The sequence below is a fragment of the Ovis aries genome, chromosome 15 (genome assembly GCF_016772045.2).
Source record: "Ovis aries strain OAR_USU_Benz2616 breed Rambouillet chromosome 15, ARS-UI_Ramb_v3.0, whole genome shotgun sequence".
Taxonomy (NCBI): Eukaryota; Metazoa; Chordata; class Mammalia; order Artiodactyla; family Bovidae; genus Ovis; species Ovis aries.
In genome coordinates, this window is record NC_056068.1 from 23,501,551 (window position 1) to 23,523,988 (window position 22,438).

The following is a 22,438-nucleotide window of genomic DNA, read 5'->3' on the forward strand; positions in this document are numbered from 1 at the left end:
TTAGCAAACAAAATCTTGTTTTAATCACCATTGAAACTCAAATGCCTAATGGACTACATGGTACCTAGTAGATGCTGAATGTGCATTTGGTGAATAAATCATCTTTAAAGCACTCTAAATGATGTAATATAGGAACGTCCCTGTCGGTCCAGTGGTTAAGACTCCGTGCTTCCACGGCAGGGTTAGATCTAACCACATTAGATCCCTGGTCAGGGAGCCGAGATCCCACGGGCCGTGTGGTATAGCCAAAAAGTAAAAAAATGCACACATGATATGATATGATATAAAATGTCTTGAATTCTATGAGAAAGCAATACATATCAGAGTTCCATGGTAGTCACTCAAATAAAATGATGGCAAATTATAGTGTTCTAACTTCTGTAGATGTTAGAATTGTGTTCCATGGTATAGTTTTGAGTGATTTCTCTGTGATTCCGTCTATATTTTTTTTCTGAAGCAAATCCAAACATAAGAGCAGGTCATTAGGGCTTTTGGTTTTCACAAGGTTTCCTTGGCGAGATTTTTGTTCACATATCTTTGAAGGCTCTTAAGGTCTGTTTTTTCAAAGACAGGAATTTTTGAAATGACTTTTTATTTGTAGAAAAATGGGCAATTTTGTGGCAAAGAGATATGGAATTGTTTATCTTGGGGCGCATTTCCCTAAAATTGACTGTGCATCCCAGATTTGGTGTCCTATGTTTTACAGTATCGTGAACACAGCCAGGGTGCTCTGAGAGCTCGTCCTAGCACAGCGACCCTTACAGTGATGTCAGAATAAGAAGGAACCCTTGGGGGCATCTGGTGTTTTGCAAACCTGGAGACTGAGGCGGTGACCTGGCCAAGGCACTAAACCTCTGGGCTCTGCTGTGGCCTCTGTAGCATTCAGTTCTAAAGGTATCTTCACGGCAGCAGAGCAGCCCCCGTGGAATAATCTCTGTTTCCCTTCCTGGGAGGTCTCAGGGGAGCGACAGGTCCTTGCCTGGTGGGTGTGTTGGAAGGGCCACTGATGCCACCTTCTCTCCCTCTTCAGGCACAGAGATCATTAATCACAGAGTCAGTGTTGCAGTTCTGAATCCAGAAAGTTATTGCAATTGATGTGAGTCTTCATTCAGTCCAGGGTTACCAACGTCCCGTTTCACCCAGGACTAAGGGTTTGTCCAGGGTGAGGAACTTGCAGTGCTAGCGCCTGGAAAGCCACGGGCTGACCAGCATGCGGGGCCACCCCTGTTCAGTGAGGGAGTAGGATTTGTCTTGTTCTTCCGCACCTCCTGCTTCATTGCTCAGCACTGGTGAATCTACACAGACTTCCTTCCCTACTCTAAAATAGATTTCACTTGGAGTTTCTTTTTAGCACTGGATATGTCTGATGGGGCATAAGGCATAATTAATTATTGTCTAAGATGTATAATGGTCCAAAAGAATTAGAAAAGCGTGCACACTTAGACATTATCTAAACAGAATTTCCAAGTATTTTCCACTGAGTAATTGCTGCTGGTGGCTAGACAGTGGTGTAAAAACAAGACAAGTCTATCTGAAGCCCATTTATCTTTTTGTTTTTCTTTTTCCTTAGTCACTGATTAAAGGAAGCCAGTCATAAGCACAACTTTTCGTAAATACTTTATCCCACAGGCATTAAGATTACACAGCCTCCCTGTTGCCGCTTTTTGTAGCCCCATGGCCAGTACAGGGGCACCTTGCAATCCTGTTAATTGAGCTTCCAGGGGGTGTGCCAGGGGCCCGCCGAGTAGCAGGGCTCTCGTCAGTTTTGCCTCTGGTTCCTCCTGGTCTCAAAGGGAAAAGCAGCCCCCGCGGCCATCGTGAGGTTCCCAGCGCAACTGAGTGAGTTGGGTGGGGTAGGCTGGCCTTACCAAGCAACATACTTGTGGGTGATGAGGTCCAAAGCCTGGTGACAAGCCTCCCCCGGCTCTTCTGTCCCATGTCTGAGATTTTGTCTTCCAGAGAACAAGCCAGGACCACCCACCCAGAAGGTAACTGTTTTATAGGCTTTGCAAATCTTCTGTCTGAGGTCATGAAATACTTACAAGAGATGGTTTCCACCAGAAGTGCCAGGGTCCCAGGTGTTTGAAATCTTCATTTTAACTTTTTATAACAGATGTTCTGTCATCTCATGGCTTTCAGCATATACTAATGAAATAGTTTCTCTTGAAATAAATTAGCATTTTACAGGAGAACCATCCCAGCCCTCAGAATTGGTCACATACAAGCTCATCTTTCCTCTCAACCTGGATTCACAGTGTTACTGCAAAAAATAGAGAAACATCGACTTTTTTTCTGTTGAGAAATGCTGAAGACATTTTTTTCCCCTCTCTCTTCTCACAAAAGACTTTAATGAACGTTCCATTAATACAAGGCACCAAGGATTATCACCAAGGCAGTTGAGCCATAAGTGCAGAATGCTTACAGGAAACTTGCCTATGGCAAATCGTGCTTTACTTAATCACAACTGGAAACCTGTAATTTTTTTTTAATGACTCTAAGTCATAAAATTTAATTCATGCAAAAGCTGCTCACAACCCCTCAAATAGATCATATATCCCAGGGATAAAATAATAGGCTGCTTTGAAAACTTATTTTATGGGTATTTTTCTCCTTAAATGCCTATATTTTCCCATATTTCAGGCTATTTCTTAAAATGTACCAGGTTTATATAAAAGTTAAATCTGCAGTTGTAGGAGCAGCTAACAGAAAATGCAAGCACTAGGAAGAGACAGACCAAAAAAAAAAAACAAACAATCCTCTCCTTAAAATGGTGAAAGGACTATACTAGGAGGGAGGGTGGTTTCCCAGAACATTTTCGAAAGGCGTTCTCAGTTTGGGTTAAGACTGAGGCATCTAACTGGAATTTAAAGTTTTACATGTTTTGCTTTAGAACCATTTGAATTGCTGAGAAATCAAGAGTCCAGCCCCACTCCATCACTGCATCTCATTTTGATGGACTGGATTTTCATTGTGTGGATGAAAATGTCATGTGAATTCCCTGACTGTTTCAGGGGAACCCAGCGCACCTAAGCTCGAAGGGCAGATGGGAGAGGATGGAAACTCTATTAAGGTGAAGGTGATCAAGCAAGACGACGGCGGCTCCCCCATCCGACACTACCTGGTCAAATACCGAGCGGTGAGTAACCTCCTTCCCGGGTTTCTTGCAACCCACAACCCTAACACCTGCCCTGCTGGACCAACAGTGTCTTTAGAGCAAGGGGGCAGGGCAGCCCATGTGCCCGGCAGGTGGCTTATGGGCCCACGTTAGGGTTTTAAATTCAAAGACTGACTTACAGCCTTTAGGTCATATCCACACTGAGACCATTTTATTTTATTTTTTTCAATTCTCTATTTTTTTAATAATGTATAGTTGATTTACAATGTTGTGTTAATTACTTCTGTACAGCAAAGTGATTCGGTTATACATATATACATTCGTCTTTTATATTCTTTTCTATATGGCTTATCATATGGTGTTGAATATAGTTCACTGTGCTATATATGGGGCCTCCCCAGTGGCTCAGTGGCAAACAATCAGCCTGCAACACAGACGATGCGCAGGAAACAAGGGTGGTTCAACCCTCGGGTTGGGAACAGCTCCTGGAGTAGAAAATGGCAACCCACTCCAGGATTCTTGCCTGGAAAATTCCAGGGACAAAGGAGCCTGGCAGACCGCAGTCCACTGCAGTCACAAAGAGTGGGACATCACTGAGCATGCATGCACACACGTGTGATACATAGAATGCACACACACACTGAGACCATTATAAAACCTCTAGAATGATTTTGGGAATGATAAACCCACCCATGACTGAGTTTTCTGCTTCCTAGGTTTTTCTGCAAAGTTATTTTCCCATCATTCAGAACTTTTTTTGCAAATAACAGACTGATACCTTGGAACACACTTGAATAAAGTGCCTTATGGGCCAAGCATGTGGGCCCGTGATCACATGCATTTTCTCCCCCCAAGAACCCTAAGAAGTTGGTCTCAACAATTATCCTCACTTTACAGAGGAAGTGAATGAGGTTTATGCAGTTAGTGACCACGTGACTCACACAGTCAGGCAGCCAGGGTTTGAATCTAAGTCTGTCTGACTGAAGAGATGGGGGTCTAAGCCCCCTGGCCTGGGCTGCCTCAGCTCCTAAACTGTCTCCTTCCCTCAGCTTCCCTCCACTCTAGTGTAGCCCACTCGACCTGTGGTTGTGCCGCTACCCATGAGCTTGGCCCTAGCCTTTTCTCTTCCTGGTTTGCCCACTGCCCATCAGAGATTTCTGACATTCCACCTTTCATCCCCAGCACCCAAACTGAAAATCACCCCTCTTTTTTTTTGGTCTTAGAATGATACTTGGCCATCACCAACCATAACCGATTGCTGGGAGATTTAGAGACAGCATCTGAGCGTTGCAAATAGCCTCTTGCTAGGATTTCTTAACAGTAGAAAATAACCTGAGTAGAGTTTTCTTTCTTCAAATAGCACCCAAGAAAGGCTTTTTCCAAAAAGTTTGACTTAACTCCGTCTCTGCCTTTTGATCAACCCCTACTGATCAAAGCCCTAACCTGATGGGAGCCCTAACCTGGTTAGGTTTGCAGAGAGTCAGTACAGCACAGGGCCCCCCACCCCACCCTGGGAATACCTCCTAGCTGCTGGGCCACCTGTCAGCCACTCAGCCCCCTCCTACTTCATTGCGAAGCTGGGTTGGAGCCTGATAGGGGGTTAGGAACCTGAGTTGACTTCTGTATGGCCCGGCCCAGAGGCATCACTGGCTGAGAGGTCCCTGTAACTTCCTCGATGTGGAATAGGATACAAGTACCAAGTAGATGGCCCCATGGAAACCGCTGGAAGCGGACAGTGTGGTGGGGGGATGCCTCTGGCATTTGTTGGGCTGATGAGGCCCAGACAGACATGGAATCCAATTCCAACCTTACCACTTAGTAGCCGGTACCCCAAGTAGGTCACCCAATGGTCTGTCACCTCCATCTCTCCATTGGTAAAAGGGGGATGGCTTATCAAGTTGTTGTAAAGCTTGGTTATTAGAGTACAAGCAAAGAACCTGAGACATGCCTGACACTAGGAAAACTCTATACTCGGTAACTAATACACTGCTACCATGCAGGCTGGGTCAGGAAATACCTCCGTGCAAGGCCCCATCGGATGTCAATGTTCAGGAGGGTCATTCTGGCAGTGCTGGGCAGGTCTGCTTTAAAAAGACAGCCGGGCAAAACGCTGGGATATGTTAGGCTTTGACAACCTTAACCATCCTCTCTCTTTCACTTCGAAATCCCAACTGTTGCTAAATATTTTTATTATTATACATTATTAATATTTATTATGTAACATAATATTTGCTTTAGATTCTGTCTGTCTCTTTTGCAATGATGTTTGCCAAGGCAAGAAGCCTTTCAGAGAAAGAAGACAAAAGACAAAGAGCTGAATTTCTTTGTTTTACGTTAAAACGGGACACATGCTGTCTCTCGCAGGAGCTAACTTAGAGCCCTGTGAAGGTAGTCTGGCTTTCTGTTAGACTCAGAGGTTGTGAGCCCCTCTTCCAGCATTTCCCCACACTATCATGCCCACGACACGTGTGCTATCACGACCCTAAAGGCATCTCTCTGGCTGATACAAAGCATTTTGCCTGGAAGATGGCTGGCTTTCCTGTAATGTCACTTCCTCCAGCCTCAGCCATAGGCTAGCTCACCTTCCAGAGGACACTGCCAGTGTGTTCTGCTCTTCTCAGGAGCAGCCCATCATCCAGTAGACATGTGTCAAGCCGTCTCACCCAGAACAAATTCACCGGCAGATGTGTAGGATAGGACTGGAAAGAACGTTCGAGCAAAGGGGGGCCCCTCTAACTCCAGCTTTGTGCCTGAAATTATGTCCTGGGAGTGCTCTGCTGGCCACTGCAGGCCGTGACAGCAGCCCCTCCAGCAACACCCCCAGCTGCAGCCTCAGAGACCAGCCCACACTGCATGGAATAGAGAGACCCTGTTCCCTGCAGCATATGTGTGTTGCGCTCCCTCCTGTGCGAGGATACATCCCCACTTGGGCCCAGAGGCACTTGCCCGCAACTCGATTGCCTCTGTGGCTTTGGGAAGTCACCTGTTCTCTCCCCCCGTTCCCCACCATCAGCTTTAGTGAGGGCCTGGCCTAAGCCCTCGCAGGTTTGTTGTGGGGATGCAATGAGAAAATGTGCAGAAAGCCTTCAGCCCAGGCCCTGGCATACAGCGGGTGCTCTGTAACTTATAGTTTTTAATGCTTTTAATAAAAGTGGAATCTGTGCTGTGTCCCCGTGTCAGAGAGGTGAGCACACCCCTGAGTGTGACCCACATTCTAAAACAGGACAAGAGTCACAGTTGTGGGATCATCCTCTACGTCACCGTTAGGATAGGGCTTCCCGCCTGCCAGTGGAAGGAGGCCTAAGAACCTCAGGTTCGATCCCTGGGTCAGGAAGATCCCCTGGAGGAGGGCATGGCAACCCATTCCAGTATTCTTGCCTGGAGAATCCTATGGACAGAGGAGCCTGGGAGGCTCCAGTCCGTAGGGTTGCAAAGAGTCAGACACCACTGAGTGGCTGAGCAGACATGCGTCCTTACAATATGTGCCAGCATTCCAGAGCGTAGCCTGGGTCCCTGCATGCCCTCAAGGTAATGGATGGGGCATTAAAGGGTTGGCCCCATGCCACACTGGGAATCTGCCACTGTTCTTATTTGCAAGCCCCCAAGGTTGACCTTCTGACCTGTGGGATCATTTACCTTCAGATTTTTCAAGCTGGTAATAAAAACTATGCCCGATATCTCTGGTTTTTATTTTCATTTTGCCCCAGTATTTAGTGACTTCCTCACATTCCTCCTGTTGGCTGGTCTTACCAGCTGTTTCACCTAAAGCTTGCTGGTGTCTCGTATCTTTCTTGCCGGTTTCTCCCAGAAGCTCTCCTCCGAGTGGAAACCAGAGATCAGGCTCCCATCTGGCAGTGACCACATCATGCTCAAGTCCCTGGACTGGAATGCTGAGTACGAGGTCTATGTGGTGGCCGAGAACCAGCAGGGCAAGTCCAAGGCAGCGCACTTTGTGTTTAGGACCTCGGCCCAGCCCACAGCCATCCCAGGTATGACCCCTCTGCTTTCTGTGAGTTTCTTGCTTTGAATTAATGCACAAGCACCGCACCTCCTAATGTGCCTGAATAGCCCCTGACAACTCGCTTGCTTACAGCCATCCTCATGATTGGTTGCCCATGCAGAGCTTAGTTTTGCTTTGTACTGAGCTGTGCAGTAGGTTGAGCTGGACTGGACCCCCAGGAAGGCTTGGGCAAGCATCCTGGGTGAAGGTCCTGTGCCGTCCATCAGCCTTGGAGGACTGATGGTAAGCCAGTCCGTGGGAACCCCTCAGGTGGGAAAGGCCCCAGCTCTAGCCAAGCTTTGGATGCTGATTGAGGAAGGATCCTTTTCTGAGATCTTATCTGCTATCTACCATTTCATACAAGGCCCACGAACCTGTTTTTAAGCGCTTTCTGTATGATGCTTGCTTACCTGCACCACCGTGGTCCAAATTCTCTTCTCTGTGGGGAGCCCAAGAGAAGGAACAGATGGTGCCCAGTCAGTTAAAAATCCCCTCTGCCAAGGGCCTCACAATTGAAACAAAGATTAAATGGAGCCACTTGAAAAAGATCAAGTGGAGAACGTAGGTGCTGGAAACCCCTATCTGTGAAAGGCAGTCCAGTTTGCTAGAGACCAGGATGGGAGATGCATCCCTTCCAAGAGATGCAGATCCATCTCTAGGGATCCGGGACCAACTCAAGTGCGGAAATAAAGTGAGAGTTCTGCTTCCTGGCCCAGCTACCTTGCTGCTGATGGCCAGACTCCTCATTGACCAAACCCCATGGAGCAGAAAGAGATCTTCATCGTCCCTCTCTGCTTTCCTGACCAGCCACATACTGACCACAAGCAGGAGAGGTGGGCACAGAACATACAACTGCAGCTTAGTAGAGGGAGCCCCAAAAACTCTGGGCAGCATCCAAGTTTGATCGGAAGATGCCCCAACCTCCTGGCGGCCTTCCTTTGGCCGCCATCCTGTCTGTCCTGTCCAGAGTGCTTGCCCCCTAGCTCTCAGCTCAGTGGTCATGATCGCTCATCCCAGGGGGAGAGAGGCCAGAAGGGACATGTCACAGTAGTGACACAGGGCTGTGTGTGTGGCAGTGGGTTAGTTGAGCAGCCGCAAAATGAGATCAGTGTGTGATCCCCCAATGGTTGGTTGTGCGTGAGTGTGTGTGTGTGTCTGAGAGACGTGTGCAGGCCCCCAGGGAGTTGGCGGCCACAGATGAGACGCATCCATGGTCCTCCCCTCCATGTTGGCAGGGAGACCCCTCAGCACAGGCTAGGGCGGGCGTGTCTCTGCAGACACTGGCCACGTGGTCAGTGATGATGCCGTGGTATCTGGTGTGACTGCAAACGATGGTCTCCTCACTGATGCGCAGGCTCTCCGAACAGAGGTGCCCTGTCTGTCCTCTGCCCTTTCTGCCTCTGCATTCTTGGGTCAGTTTTTCCCTGATATCGACAGTCTGGTGGGCGTGTCCAGATCCGCTCGGCTCTTACAGGGCACTTAGGAGCTGGGGGAGTGAGAAGCCCGAGTGATTCCTTTGCAGTGAAACAGTCCTGCTGGCATCTATTTCCTCGGGTAAGCCTCCGTAGGTGGTGATTCCAACACGCTGGGTCCCCAGATGGGGTACTGCCAGCGGCATCAGCTCCTGGGGTTGGAGAAGTTGGGGCCACTGTGTTTCAGATACAGAAATTCTGGGGAGTCCTGTCCATGGTGTGATCAGAGCCCTTCTGGCTAATCTCCCAGCTGCCCCGTTAACGGGGAGGACGGGCTGCTCACCTCGCCCACCAGGGCTCCAGGCTCTACTGTACAGGTCTTAGCAAGAGCTTGCCTGGTTAAGACTTCTCCTCTGGGACCTGCGGATCACGCCTCTGAATTACGAGCTGCACGTTGATGGTGGAATTCTGTGGTCAGCGGGCGCTGGAGGTGAGAGGCACAGAACTAGGTCCCCTTTAAGACCACCAGGCGTGGGGTGGGCTTGTGCTGCAGGAAGAGGAGGCCGATGTTTTGCTGAGAAGTCAGCCCCGTCCCTGTGCTCAGTTTGATGCACATAGACCAGTGATCAGATACATTTCTGTCCCCACGTGTCAAAAGCTCTGGAGACCTGAAGGCTCCTGACTGTACCTTAGAGACCTCCCTTATCAAAGGTAACACTTTCCTAATCAGACTCCTGTACTTGACCGTGGAGGCTTCTGTTCTCTCACTTGAATTTCATTTGCTCGCTGACCCCTAACCCCTGAATTCACCCTGCTGTGCTGCTTGTGGCCTTGCTGAGCTGCGGAACTGGCCTTATGGTGATAATACCGCACTGAACTCAGTTCTCTAACCTTTGTCAGCTTAATTTACGAAGTTGAATTAACCTTGGATTCTTGCATTCTCTGTATTTGACCTAATTTTTTTTTCTTTTTATCTATTTTTTTCTCTGTTTCTGTCTCTTCCTCCTCTTTCCTCCTTCCCCCTCCCCTCCCTGTGTCTGTCGTCGCATACACCACCTTGGACGTCACTGGGACATCCCCACTGCCACATTTGTTTTTAAACAACACCCCACATTCTCTCTGGGGACCCATTGCTTGGCACCTGCAGCGACCTTGGGAGGCTCCTCCGCATCCTACACCTTTGTCTCATTGCTTTTCTCTGCAGTGACTCTTCTCTTGCTCTGTTAGGAACTTGAACACACACACACGAAAATTTAAATTTGCTTAAAAGCCCAGTTCCTATGAGAATGATCAGTGCCCCCCTCCTTTGGAAGAATCTATCAGGATTGCCACGGCCACGCCAACAAGCTCTCTGTGGAAGAGGAAGGTTTGGTGGTTGGAAACAAGCTGGACCTCCAGACATGTTATTCCCACCCACAGATAACGTTTGCGCCACTTCCTATGAAGTTTGCCCCTTTTTTTCGCAGAGTATAAAAATGTTGGGAGCTCTTTTCTTTAGACCCTGTATATATATAAAAACCATTACGCTAGGTTTTTACACGTAAAAACCTTGTCTGTAAAAACTTACAGACAAGTCTTTACATGGCTGCTACTGGTCGCATTTTTGGTTCTTAACTGAAGATGATGTAGCAGAGGAAGGTTTCTAGGTGCCCTCTAAAGCTCGCATCAGATAGTTAAAGCCACCCGCGTCCCCACTCTAACCCCGTGCGCCTCCTCTGCCCTGCAGTAAGTAGTTGGCTTTGCTTGCGTTCAGTGCCCATGGTAAGCCCACTGCAGTCCACCAGAGCATTTTGCTGGCCAGATGGGCACAGTTCAGTTGCCATGTTGCCCAGACAGCGGAAGAACTCCGATTTAATCAGGTATTTTCTGGGGCTGATCCCACATTCTGGGAGGCACTTTGGTCCTGGTAGTATAACCAGCACCAGGCGCTGTTTAGGATGTGCCCAGCACCTGTGGGCTCTGGAAGGTCGTGTCTCCCATTCAGGGTGACTCCTGCTGCCTGGCTAAAGATCAGCCATGGACCTCGTGTCTCAGCAGATGTGGTCCAACTGTGACCCACCCTATTGCCTAAGTGGCAGTCCCCCAGGTCGGAAGCATCTGCTTTAAGCCTGGCCTGAGTCGCAACCCCTCCCCACACACGCTCAGTGGAGCTGAAGGTGGGGCGAGTCCTGAGCATCGATGAATCAGAACTCAGCCAGCCTGCCCCATTTCCAGAGTGTCCCTAACCCAACCCCCACCACCACCCCATCAGCCAGCCGGTCCCATTTCCAGAGTGTCCCTAAGCCCACCCCCCACTACCATCACATCTGTCAGTGGCTTCAGTGACGTGTTACAAATTTTGGTGGAAGCCAGCTGCTCCTCTGTTGTTGGGGGTACACCCCATCCCCCACGTGCCCCCGAGAGGAAGTGGGATGTGTTCGTTACAGTCCCCGTGGAGATTCCTGTTCAGTAGCATCAGTGTCTGTGCTCAGGGGTCCTTCTTGTGGTCGCATACCATTCCACATGTCTCATCTCTGAGCATCTCCACAGAAGTTTGATTTTTGTTCTGTTTGGTTCCTTCATTCTTAAGTTCTGTTGTTGTTTTTTAACGTTCGGAGACTAGCCTTTCCCTTTGGGAAACCAACTGTGATCCTATGATCTTCGGGGCGACGCTGCCCAAGTCGCTGGGCACAAACAGTCCTGTGTCCTCGGCACTGGCAGTTTAGAGGGTCACATGCAGACACCGGAGGCCCCACGCTGCCCATCAGTGAGGCCGGGCAGTGCCTCTCGCCCCAGCCCCGTCGGCCTGCAGCCCCGCCACAAAGCTCTCCCCGCCCGGTCCTCCACCTCCAGCCCCACCGGGGCAGCAGGCGCAGACACGGCTCTTAGACACAAGGAGAGGATTGCAGAGAGGCACACATGCCTCCGGGCCCAGCGTAGAATCCCAGCGCCATCCCGAGGGCAAAGGAGGACGAGATGGTCCTCGCACAGGGACCCATCACTGGGTCCCGCTCTTGATATCATCTTGGGCAGAAGTCACATATTCTCCCAGGAGAGCCCATCCCAGTCCTATAGGCGAGGGCCCAAGCCAGTGTTTCTGAAGGGACTGTGGGGATCGGGCCCAAAGTGTGGGAAAGCCTGACGTCCATGAACCTGTCTCCTCGGCTTATTCTGGGCCAGGCAGACCCCAGCTGGGGTCCTTGCGTTGGACCCATTCAGACAGGCCCCTGGTTTGTAAGGAATGCCCTTCGGGGGTGGCAGCATTTGGGCACACGCCCCTCTCATGGTGGCTGTGGCCCCCAGCCCCTGAGACGGCTCCCTCTGCAGGAGGGCGCGCACACCACCCCGCTCAGCCATCCCTGCCCTGGCTCAGCGCTGCCCACGTTCCACACGCCACAGGGCTTCTCTGCTCATTTTTGGAGTATTTATACGGCAGGTTTGGATCACGTTTTTCTACTAATAAGAATGCTAACGTTGTTGTGCAGATAATCAGCAAGGCCTTGATGAAGTTTACACCTTTGCATTATTAAAGGAAATAACAGTTCATGTGAGCTCACCAGCGTGTTTGGATTTTATTTGATAACAGTGTATCCTGCCAGAGTCCTTCGCCTCCATTCACCGGGCCCCATGGATTACTTTGATCCCCAGAAGACCCTTTAAATGGCACCCCAGACTTGCAGCCCACTGAGTGGAGGTCTAGCCGCTGGAGCCGCTTTTCCCTGCTCAGTTCTCTTAGCTCTCCTAAGTCAGAGCTGCTGTGTGGGGTCATGCCTCCTTGGACTTTCCCCCAGGAGATGGGGGAGGGGAAAGTGTCCTTGCAGAGCCGAGAAGGTCACCTTGGGGTCAGAGGCACGCTCTGGGCCACCAGACACACAACTCTGTTGCACGTTCTCCCGATTTCACGGCTCCCTTTACGACTTCATATCAAAGGCTGCACAGAATGGCCCGGTGACAGCGAATCGGAGAGAAGGTGTTCATTTGCAGACCCTACTCTGTTTATCATCACACTTTGTTGGACGCCTCCTGAAAGCCCCAAGACCTAGCCATCTGTTCACCAGAGTCTGGGAAGAAACAAGCAGACAAGGGGTTCAGGAGTGAACTGGAACCTCAGCTTAATGGTCCTGAGAGTCAGAGGAGGGAGACGGGCACGTCTTTCTGCACTGCCGTCCTGGGGCGCAGTGACTGCGGCCCCGGGTCATCTGCCAGGGCTGAGACTGGCTTCTCATTTTGCGGCATTTAAGAGCGTAGGCACTTGGATGTCTCAATCTTGGGCAAGCCAGGTCCCTGTTCAATACCCGCCCCCTAGACCAGGAACCACAGACGCTGAGCAGCCCCAGATCATAGCCTCAAGGTTCAGGGCAGCTCAGAGCCCAGAGGTTGTGGAGAAATTGCTCCCAAGAGGCACTCTTTGTATGCAGAGAGGTCGGGGAAGGTCAAGCAGAGACCTCAGAAGTTGTTTTCTTTTTCCTTTTGTAAAATGTTAAGCAATATTTAGGAGATAACCTTTGTCCTTCTGGTTTCCTAAACTGAACAATTCTGTAAAGGCCACTGAGAGGTAATGAATGTTGGCTTGACTTGGATATTCTTTCATTGCCATCCCAGTTTGTCTGTTATTTGCTTGCCAGGTTGCACAGTAGTAAATATTCCACCTGCCAATCCAGGAGAACCTAAGAGACTTGGGTTCCATCCCTGGGTTGGGAAAATCCCCTGGAGTAAGGCAAGGCAACTCACTCCAATATTCTTGTCTGGGAAATCCCATGGACAGAGGAGCCTGGCAGGCTGTAGTCCATGGGGTTGAAAAGAGTCGGACACAGCTTAGTGACTAAAACAACAAAAATGTGTCCTTTACTTACGTTTTTTTGTAAAAGCACCACATACCCTTTCTTCAGCTTGAGGGGCACCTCACTTCCTCTGTAAGTCTAGATTCTTAGTGGTAAAGTGAGTGATCCCTTGGGGATAAGTCTTTGCTCTCTTTCCATCCTTCAAATACATCAGTAATGTTAAGGCTACCAGGTAAGATTACACAGCTCATCCTTGAGTGGTGAGTCATAGGAACAACTGTTACTCATCGTAATACAAGGATGAGAAAAACCTAGAAAACAGTGGTCCTCAAACTCTTAGTTGCATAAGAATCACTGGGATACTTGATCAAATCCTGAGCCTGAGCCTCACCCCAGAAATTCTGATTTCTTAGAGTGGGGGAACCCCCAAATCTGAATTCTTCACAAAGTGCCCCAGGAATTCTGCTGCAAGTGGAGAAACATTATGCTAAAAGGTATTTATTTTTCAACTAGAGATAAAAATCACAAGAATCTGTGAATAAAGATGGGACCTACTAAGTGTTTCAGTCTTACAGGAAAAAGTCCCGCTTGGTACACACTGTGGAGGTGATGGACATTAGGGAACCTATATCTTGTGCTGGGGGCCTTCCCAGGTGGCTCTAGTAATAACCCACCTGCCAATGCAGGAAACATAAGAGACGCAAGTTTGATCCCTGGGTAGGGAAGATCCCCTGGAAGAGGTCTTGGCAACCCACTCCAGTATTGCTGAAGAATCCCCCTGGACAGAGGAGCCTGGCGGGCTACAGTCCATGGGGTCCCAAAGAGTTGGACACAACTGAAGTGACTTAGCAGGAGCTGCGTCCTTTGCTGGGGACTGTGGGACATCTAACATGCAATGACAGGCTCTCAGAGTTAAAGAGGACTTGATAACATCCTCTATCCCAGGCCCTGCCCAGTGCAGGAACCTCAGCCCAGAGCATTATAGCATCCTGACCAAGGGATTTTCTAGCCTTTGCTTAATGCTTCTGGCAGCAGGGAGCTCATCTTCTGAGGCAGCGCACACTATGTCTGAAGAGCTCTTATTTGCTAGTTTTTTGTTTTCATCTGAGCTGAAGTTTGCCTGCCACCCCCTTAGTTTCCATCCCCTGGGACCCCTGGTTGAGACTGCCTCTCCCCTCTCATGACGTATCTTTAAGTATTTGGAGGCAGAGTTCTCATCTCCAAGGCTAAACACTGCTCATTTGTGCAGCAAATATTCTGTAAATATTTCTTGTAAGTTGAGTTGTGTTACTTGCTGGGGGAACAAGAAGTAGACAGAGACAAATATGCCTGCTAGGATATTCAAGAGGGTGGGGCCGCCAAACAAAAAGCACATCAATGGGGATTTCCCTGGGCGTCCAGTGGTTAAGACTCAGCACGTCCACTGCAAGGGGTGTGGGTTCAATCCTTGGTCAAGGAATCAGGATTCTGCATGCTGCACTGTGTGGCCAAAAAAAAAAAAAAAAAAAAATTCTGTTCATGTCAATGAAAAGAAAATGGCAGATGGAAATAATATAAGAAGGGAATTGTCGTTTAGTTGCTAAATTGTTGTTTAGTTGCTGTGTCTGAAACTTTTTGTGACCCCATGAACTGTAGCCCACCAGGCTCCTCTGTTCATGGGATTTTCCAGGCAAGAATACTGGAGTAGGTTGCCATTTCCTTCTCCGGGGGAATCTTCCTGACCCAGGGATTGAACCCACATCTCCTGAGTTGCAGGCAGATTCCTTACCACTAAGTCACCTGGAAAGTCAAGAAGGGAATAAAACAGAGTAATGTGGTAGATATGGGTGGAGAGTGCCCTGGCTTATGACGGTCAGAGGTGTGGGAGAGTCCACCGCACATGTGGGACATTTTAGACCAGGGAAAGCAACTTGAATCTTATGTCAAATGAGAGAGAAGACCTCTTGCCCTGCCTTCTGTTTTATATCAGTCTTATAGCCCTCCTGGCCCTTCCCCAAATGTCTTGTGATGTTGGCTTTGGCCTTCCAAGCCATGCAGCCCTCCAGAGGGTCTGCTGAGCCCAGGGCATGGGTGGATAATGGCTGTCTCTCCCACACAGACCACTTGGTGGTGGTTTGTTTTCCTTCCTTAGAGACGTGACTAGTCCCCTAAAACCATATTTATGTATCAACCTCAGAACATGGTGTTAGGGCCTTTGAGTCCAAAAGTACAGACATTCTTTCCCCGCAGTAATACCTTAGGCTCCTTCTGCAGGAAGTAGACAGTTAACACCTATTGGGTATGGAAGTCAGGAGACCACAGTGGCCTCTGGCCCTGAGTCACGGGATGGAGAGGAAACCCAAGGCCGTATTTCTTCTTGTTCGGGGAAGCAGCTTTGGGATTCTGAAGGCCAGGAAGGCCTGCATTGCTGTTTCTTTTCTTTTGTGTGTGGATGTGTGAGCACCTTAGAGAGGTGGAGTGGATGGTGTGGTGCTGGGGAGACCAGCTCTAGCTGACCGTAGGGACCCGTGGTCAATTTCCTGCTGCCAAAGCCTAGAGACAGAGTGACCAGAGCCAGGTGCCCTGAGCGTGGAGCCGGTCTCCAGACTCAGGTCTTCCTGAGAAACAGGCCATGTCTTCAGTGCAGGGTTGAAAGGGGCCAGTGGGAGAACCTGGCGAGGGCCTGGGAAGCAAAGGAGACCAAAATATTCAAGATCCTAGGCAGCTCCTCTGGTGTAGAAATTAGGTTGTGAGTGGTTGTCTCTTACCTGCTGGCCGGTGGCCCAGACCCTGAATTGAAGTTAGAAATAAGGACCATCAGAATGGGACAGCTGTTGAAGGAGCCCCACTGTGCCTGAGCAGGGCTCTGGGGCACACAGAGAGCCCCCCAGGAACACAGACCAATGCAGAAAGAGGATGTGTTCCATCTCCATCACCCTGGGTTACCTGTTTCTTCCGTGAACTGGCGTGTGATGTGGCCAGCAGCCCTCCAGGCAAAGGCTCAGGAAGAACCAGGTCATGTTGGCCACAGCCCCTGCCTCCCATCCGCAGATGGGTCATCCCAGTGGGTCTGGAGGACAGGGTCTGGTGGTGGGATGACACTGCTGTCCTGGCGGAACCCTGCCCTCCAGAAGAGGAAAATGAAACAGACTTTTCAGTCTGAGGTCATGGTTCCACACTGGCTTCCACAGAGCTCTGCATGGGTCCTTGCTTGCCCTCAGCACAGCCTCTGCCTTTCTGAAGCTGGTGGGAACCACCAGGCAATCCGGGGTTCACCACAAGCACTAACATGAACCACGAGGGCGTGCTCTGGAGCTGAACCTGGGGTCCTTCTGTGATACTGCAAGTAGCCCAGGGCCCTGGAGAATTCTAGGGGGACACCAGGGAGTAAGACACAGAGGTGGTCATTCGAGTGGGTCCAGCCAGAGCAGGGATGCTGGGCATTGCTCGAATGTGAGAGGGTGCGTTTGTCTTGTGGTGGGCACGTGTCCCGTGTGAGTGAGCCGGCTGTTGCGGGAGTGTATCTCTGGGTGAGTCTGCTGAGTTTCCAGAAGTCAAATCCAAGTGGGCCTGGCTCCCAGATGGTGAGTATTCCCAGACCTTCTACCTTGCTCGGTGGGCCTGGGGAGACCCCCATGTCTCCAGAGCAGGTGGGTTTCATTCATCTTCCTAGTGCAGTGAAGGAAGGTCTGGTCCAAAGTCGAGATCCTCTGGGGCAATTCCTAAAGAGCAGGAAGGCATGGGGCATCTTGTCCCCGATGTCCCCACAAGCCCAAAGGGAGCCCTGGGGACCCTCTGCTCCCCCATCTGAGACCCTCTGCCCCTGTCTGGGACCCTGCCCCTGGCAGCTCCCAGGGTTCCTGGGGAGACCAGCCGAGTGTGGGCTGAGAGCAGAGGCGGAGACGTGGTGCTGGTCTGGGCCCCTGTCCTGGCTGGTGGCTACCTTGTGCCCCATCCCCTGATCTGTGAGAGCGGGCTGCCATTCCTCCGTCTTGAAGATAGGAAGAGACCCTGATGTCTCAACCCCAAAAGGCCCAGGGTCGGTGGCACCCTGGACCCAAGTGCCGCGGCCATCCAGTGGGCTCTACCCCACCTCCAGGGCTGTTGCTTGGCAGGTCCGGGTTTGTATCTCCAGGTACTAACCACCCCCATCCCTCTCTCCCTCCCACCCAAGCCAACGGCAGCCCCACCTCGGGCCTGAGCACTGGCGCCATCGTGGGCATCCTCGTCGTGACCTTCGTCCTGCTCCTGGTGGCCGTGGACGTCACCTGCTACTTCCTGAACAAATGTGGCCTGCTCATGTGCATTGCCGTCAACCTGTGTGGCAAAGCCGGGCCCGGAGCCAAGGGCAAGGACATGGAGGAGGGCAAAGCTGCCTTCTCGTGAGTGCAAACCACCCCCCCTACTGCTAAGCACCCAGGCCCAGGCCCCAATCAGGGAGCCACCTCAACCTTCCCATTACAAACCCCAAGGGAAGCGAGGCATTAGAGAAATGTTAAAAGCAGACACCTGAACCCAACCTCACATCTAGAATCTCATAGAAATTCCCTACGTAGGTCAAAATGAGAGGTGTGGTCAGAGCTTAGCCTGGAGGGGAGCTGCCCTGGAGAGACCCACTTGCCGTGCCACCGTCCATGCCGTCACTCACCAGATATTCACGGAGCAGCAGCTGCTATGGGCATGGCACCGTCACCAAGCACTAGGGGACACAGTGACCAAAACAGATGAGAGTGCCTGTCCTCCTGGAGGACGATCCAGACAGAATCTGTGCTCCAGCATCTCTGGAGAAACAGATCTTGAGCCAAATAGAGGAACCTTCACAGACTGTCACCAGGTGGGGCTGAGCTGCAGCCAGCCCAGAAGGGACAGAGCGAGGAAATAGGTTGTTAGCACCACCCATGCCAGGCACTGTGTATACACATACGTGTACATAGACATATACTTTTACATGCATCGTATACACGCTTGCTCATGCACATGTGTGTTTGGACTTACACTACATGTGTCACATATGTGTACGTATAGGATGTGCGTGTATGTGATCATATATGCATACGTTGTTGTTGTTTAGTCTCTTAGGAAGTTGAGTCATGTCCAACTATTTTGTGACCCCGTGGACTGTGGCCCACCAGGCTCCTCTGTGGGGGATTCTCCAGGCAAGATCACTGGAGTGGGTTGCCAGTCCCTTCTTCAGGGGATCTTGAACCCGAGTCTCTTGCATTGGCAGGGGAATTCTTTACCATTGTGCCACCAGGGAAGTCCATATAGGTAGACACACATGTATACATGCGTGTGACTTACATGTGCATATTCTTATACATACATCATATTCGTGTAAATACTTCCATATACATGTGTGTGTGTTTACATATACTCACACATATACAGGTATGTGTGCAAACTTACATATACATATATATACTCAGGTGTTCATGTACATTAGTACTTTATATATATATCCTTAAATATATACATGCATCATAAACTTGTGTATACTTATATAGACTTACACGTGTACGTACGTGATATACGTGTTCATTCTTACATATACACATAGGTAGGCATGTACGTATTTACCGTGTCTACACACATAGATGACTTCAGCACTAGTCTGCGCCAGGTGCTTTCCTCAGTACTTTATATTCGTTGTCTCAGTTGATGTCCGTAACGCCTAGGCAAGTGGAGACTGTTACTTGCCCCATTTTGCCAGGTGGGGACACAGGCATGGGTCAGCGAGTGAGGTGCTCAGGGTCACACAGCTGGCAAGAATGGGGGCTGAGATGCAGCACTGGGCTCTGGCTCTGGATGCACCGCGCCCCCGCCAGCCTGGGGCTGGGCGCAGGTACCTGAGTGTGGCTGGCTTCCCTGGAAGCCCCCTGCCTCCCCCAGCTCTCCGGGATGGAACCAGCGGAGCTCTCTCCACAGGAAAGACGAGTCCAAGGAGCCCATCGTGGAGGTGCGAACGGAGGAGGAGCGGACCCCAAATCACGACGGAGGGAAGCACACGGAACCGAACGAGACCACGCCGCTGACGGAGCCCGAGTACGTGGGCCCCTCCCTGGCAGAGCCCCACACCCATCACAGCACCCTACCCACACCTCCGTGCTTACCACCCGCGGCTCCGGGCCCAGCATCACCGGCCAGAATTCTGGAGTCCTGGGCCAGGAATGCCTGACCCCACTCTCCTCAGAGAGGAGGCATTCGTGGTCCTATCTGTGGGTGACCTTTTAAAGAGCTCTGTGCATCAGTGGGATCCCTAGACCCTGGGCCCAGGTCACACACACCCACACACACACACACACACACACACACACACACACCCCGGAAATGACTCAAGGAGACAAACATCAATGAGAGAGCTTAGATTCTGTTTAGGATTTCCAAGAATTTTAGGGTTTTCTGCATTTCTTCCTAAAAGGGTGAGGAAAGCTGGGGACCTGGTAAAGCCTGGCCCTCCTGGTCTCTTAAGCCTTGAGGACCACCAGTCAGAAGGCACGTCCAGCTTTGGGTGTCATGAATGCCAGGCTGTCGTGGGTACCGTGGGTTTGAAGGGAATGGAGTTTGATGGATGCACAGAATCTCTGGCTGGACAGCGCCCCAGCCCTGAAGGGCCACGTGGAGCCCCTGTCTGTGAGGCAGCTGGACCCGATTCCCCAGGGACCTCGGATGCCTGCGGTGGTGGACGCTGAGCTCAGCTGGCCTTTCCCCGGGTCGAGATGCGAACAGGGCCCGCTGCAGGTGTCAGGGAAAGGGAGCCCCAGGCAGGCGGCAGGGAGGAAGGCGAGAGGCCCCGCCAGGCGCCACGTTCTCTGTCGTCTCCTGTGTCCTCTTCTGCCCGCCTGGGCGTGTGCTGCCTCCCGTGTCCTCCTTTCTCTGTGGGCCTGCGTCCTGCCTGTGCGTCCCTGCATGCCCGCCCTCGGCCCCCTCCTCGGCCTCCGCTTGCTCTTGGCTTCTCTGTCTGTCTCAGCTTCATCGTCTATCTCTTCTACTTCCTGTCCTCCCCGCAGGCTGCCTGCTGACACCACAGCCACTGTGGAGGACATGCTGCCTTCTGTCACCACCGTCACCGCTAACTCTGACACTATCACCGAAACCTTTGCCACTGCTCAGAACAGCCCCACCAGTGAGACCACCACCCTGACCTCCAGTATCGCCCCCCCGGTTGCGGCCACCCCTGATTCAAACTCTGTGCCCGCCGGCCAGGCCACCCCATCCAAGGGGACCGGCGTCACTGCCGCCTCCCCGGCCCCGGCCCCAGCCCCCAAGGTCGCCCCCCTCGTTGACCTGAGCGACCCTCCGACCTCAGCCCCGGCTGCCAGCAACCTGTCCTCTAGCGTCCTGGCCACCCAGGGGGCCGTGCTCAGCCCCAGCGCCCCGGCCAGCGCGGGCGAGGCCCCCAAGGCCCCTACAGCCAGCAAGGCCGTCTCCCCGTCGGGAGCCAGTCCCCTGGCAGCTGCCCCGACGGCCCCTGCCCCGGAAGCCCCCCAGGCCAAGCAGGAGGCTCCCGGCACCAAAGGTCCCGACCCCGAGCCCACCCAGCCCGGCGCCTCGAAGAGCCCACCCGAGGCCGCCAGGGCCCTCGCCAGCCCGAAGAGCGAGGCGGCCTCCGTCAGCACCACAAACCCTGCCCAGGGCGAGGACTTTAAAATGGACGAAGGGAACTTCAAGACCCCAGATATTGACCTTGCCAAGGATGTTTTTGCAGCCCTGGGCTCTCCTGCTCCCGCCGCTGGGGCCAGTGGACAAGCCTCTGAGCTTGCTCCTTCCACGGCCGACGGCTCTCTTCCGCCTGCACCAGCCAAGACCGAGTACGGCCTCTCTCTGTCCGCTGTCGTCGGGTGGTGTCCTGTGGTGTGCGTCTGTGCTGTGCTGTGTCCTCCCTGATAGATGTGTCTGCAGCCTCATGCAGGGCTTCTCGGAGGCGACTGTCAGCCAGGGGCTGGGCCAAGGCAGAGAGCGGGGCACAGGCAGGCAGCCGCCTGCTTACTAATTAGGCCGTGTTAATTACGTTTGATCCTTATCGTCCTAGCAGTGGCATCTCTTGTCCCTGGAGGAGCCCTTGCATTTGGGTCGCTGATGAGCATAGCTTGGGAAGTGAGCTAAAGAGGCCAAGGTGCCCTCATCGGCCACCCTAGGGCCCACAGGCGGGGTGTCATCCAGGGCCAAGGCCAAGTCCCCACCAGCATGGCACAGTGGTGCAGGAAGTGAAGAGGCAGACCCCGAGGCTTGTAGGGGGGGGGTAGGATCTGATCCAGAAGCCCCCCGAGACACCCTAGCCCAGATGCCCACACACCCCCCTGCTCCTGCTTCTGCCCCGAGTGACTGGGGAGACTCAAGCTCCCAAGCCCTGAATGAGGGCCGGGTTTCCCAAGTTCAAGACCATGTCCTTCAGCGTACAGGTTTCTTAAATGTGAGGCCAAAATGCAGGGGCGCCAGCTGGGCCTGGAGTCTTAGCCTCCTCTCGTGCGTCCTTAGATCGGCTTCTCACTCCTGGGACTGACTGAGGCCAAGGGTGACTGAGTCAGATGGAGGTTTTTATAGAGGCTCCTTGGCTGCACACAGATAAGCTGGGGTGCCGCCACCCAGAGTCACAGAGGGGACCCTCACCAGGAACCCTGAGTCTGTCGGGAAATAAAAGGATGGCCCTGCCCATCCAACCGCACTCAGCTCCCCTGGAGCCTGGCAGCCCACTCCAGCCTCTCACCAGACTCCCATGGAAAACTGCCATGGTAACAGAGCATCTTCTTATCCTGCGCGGGGAAAGCCCTACAGGGGCATCACCAGGAAGGGCAGAGCACTGAGCGGTGGGCCTGCAGACAGGCAAGCGTGATTTGCAGAGGGTCCCCTGGAATCAGTCCCGGGGAGCCCAACACACACACAGCGTTTAGATCAAGCTGGGCAGCTGCTGCTGCTGCAGCCGTGCAGGGTGAGCGGAGGCTGCTCCTGAAACACTTCCACACTCCGGGTAAAGCTGGAGCCCCCCCCCCCCCGCCACCCACATCAGATCAGGACTAGAAGGGCGCCTTCCTCTGATTCAGCGGCTCTCCACTTCGGCTGCACATCTAGAGCCACTTGGGTGCTTTTAAAAGTCACCGCATTCTGCCCCAGGAGATCAGAATTTCTGGGGACACGGCCCAGGGTCAGTAATTTTCAGAGACTCCAGGTGATCCTG

At 52.0% G+C, this 22,438-nt stretch overlaps 1 protein-coding gene across 22 annotated transcripts in view; it reads left to right on the forward strand.

The window, feature by feature from the left end:
* NCAM1 (neural cell adhesion molecule 1) overlaps positions 1-22,438 on the forward strand; it is a 367,664-nt gene that overhangs the window by 341,932 nt on the left and 3,294 nt on the right. For 6 of the 22 annotated variants that reach the window (XM_060399278.1, XM_042232922.1, XM_042232924.1 and 3 more), the window contains 5 exons: positions 3,012-3,136; positions 6,924-7,104; positions 17,441-17,648; positions 19,192-19,308; positions 20,274-21,074. In XM_060399278.1, the coding sequence (XP_060255261.1) occupies positions 3,012-3,136; positions 6,924-7,104; positions 17,441-17,648; positions 19,192-19,308; positions 20,274-21,074 (1,432 nt within the window). Of the gene's footprint in view, positions 1-3,011; positions 3,137-6,923; positions 7,105-9,674; positions 12,058-17,440; positions 17,649-19,191; positions 19,309-20,273; positions 21,075-22,438 lie in introns of those variants that run through there. The other 16 variants (XM_060399277.1, XM_042232925.1, XM_060399281.1 and 13 more) reach the window with 4 other exon arrangements.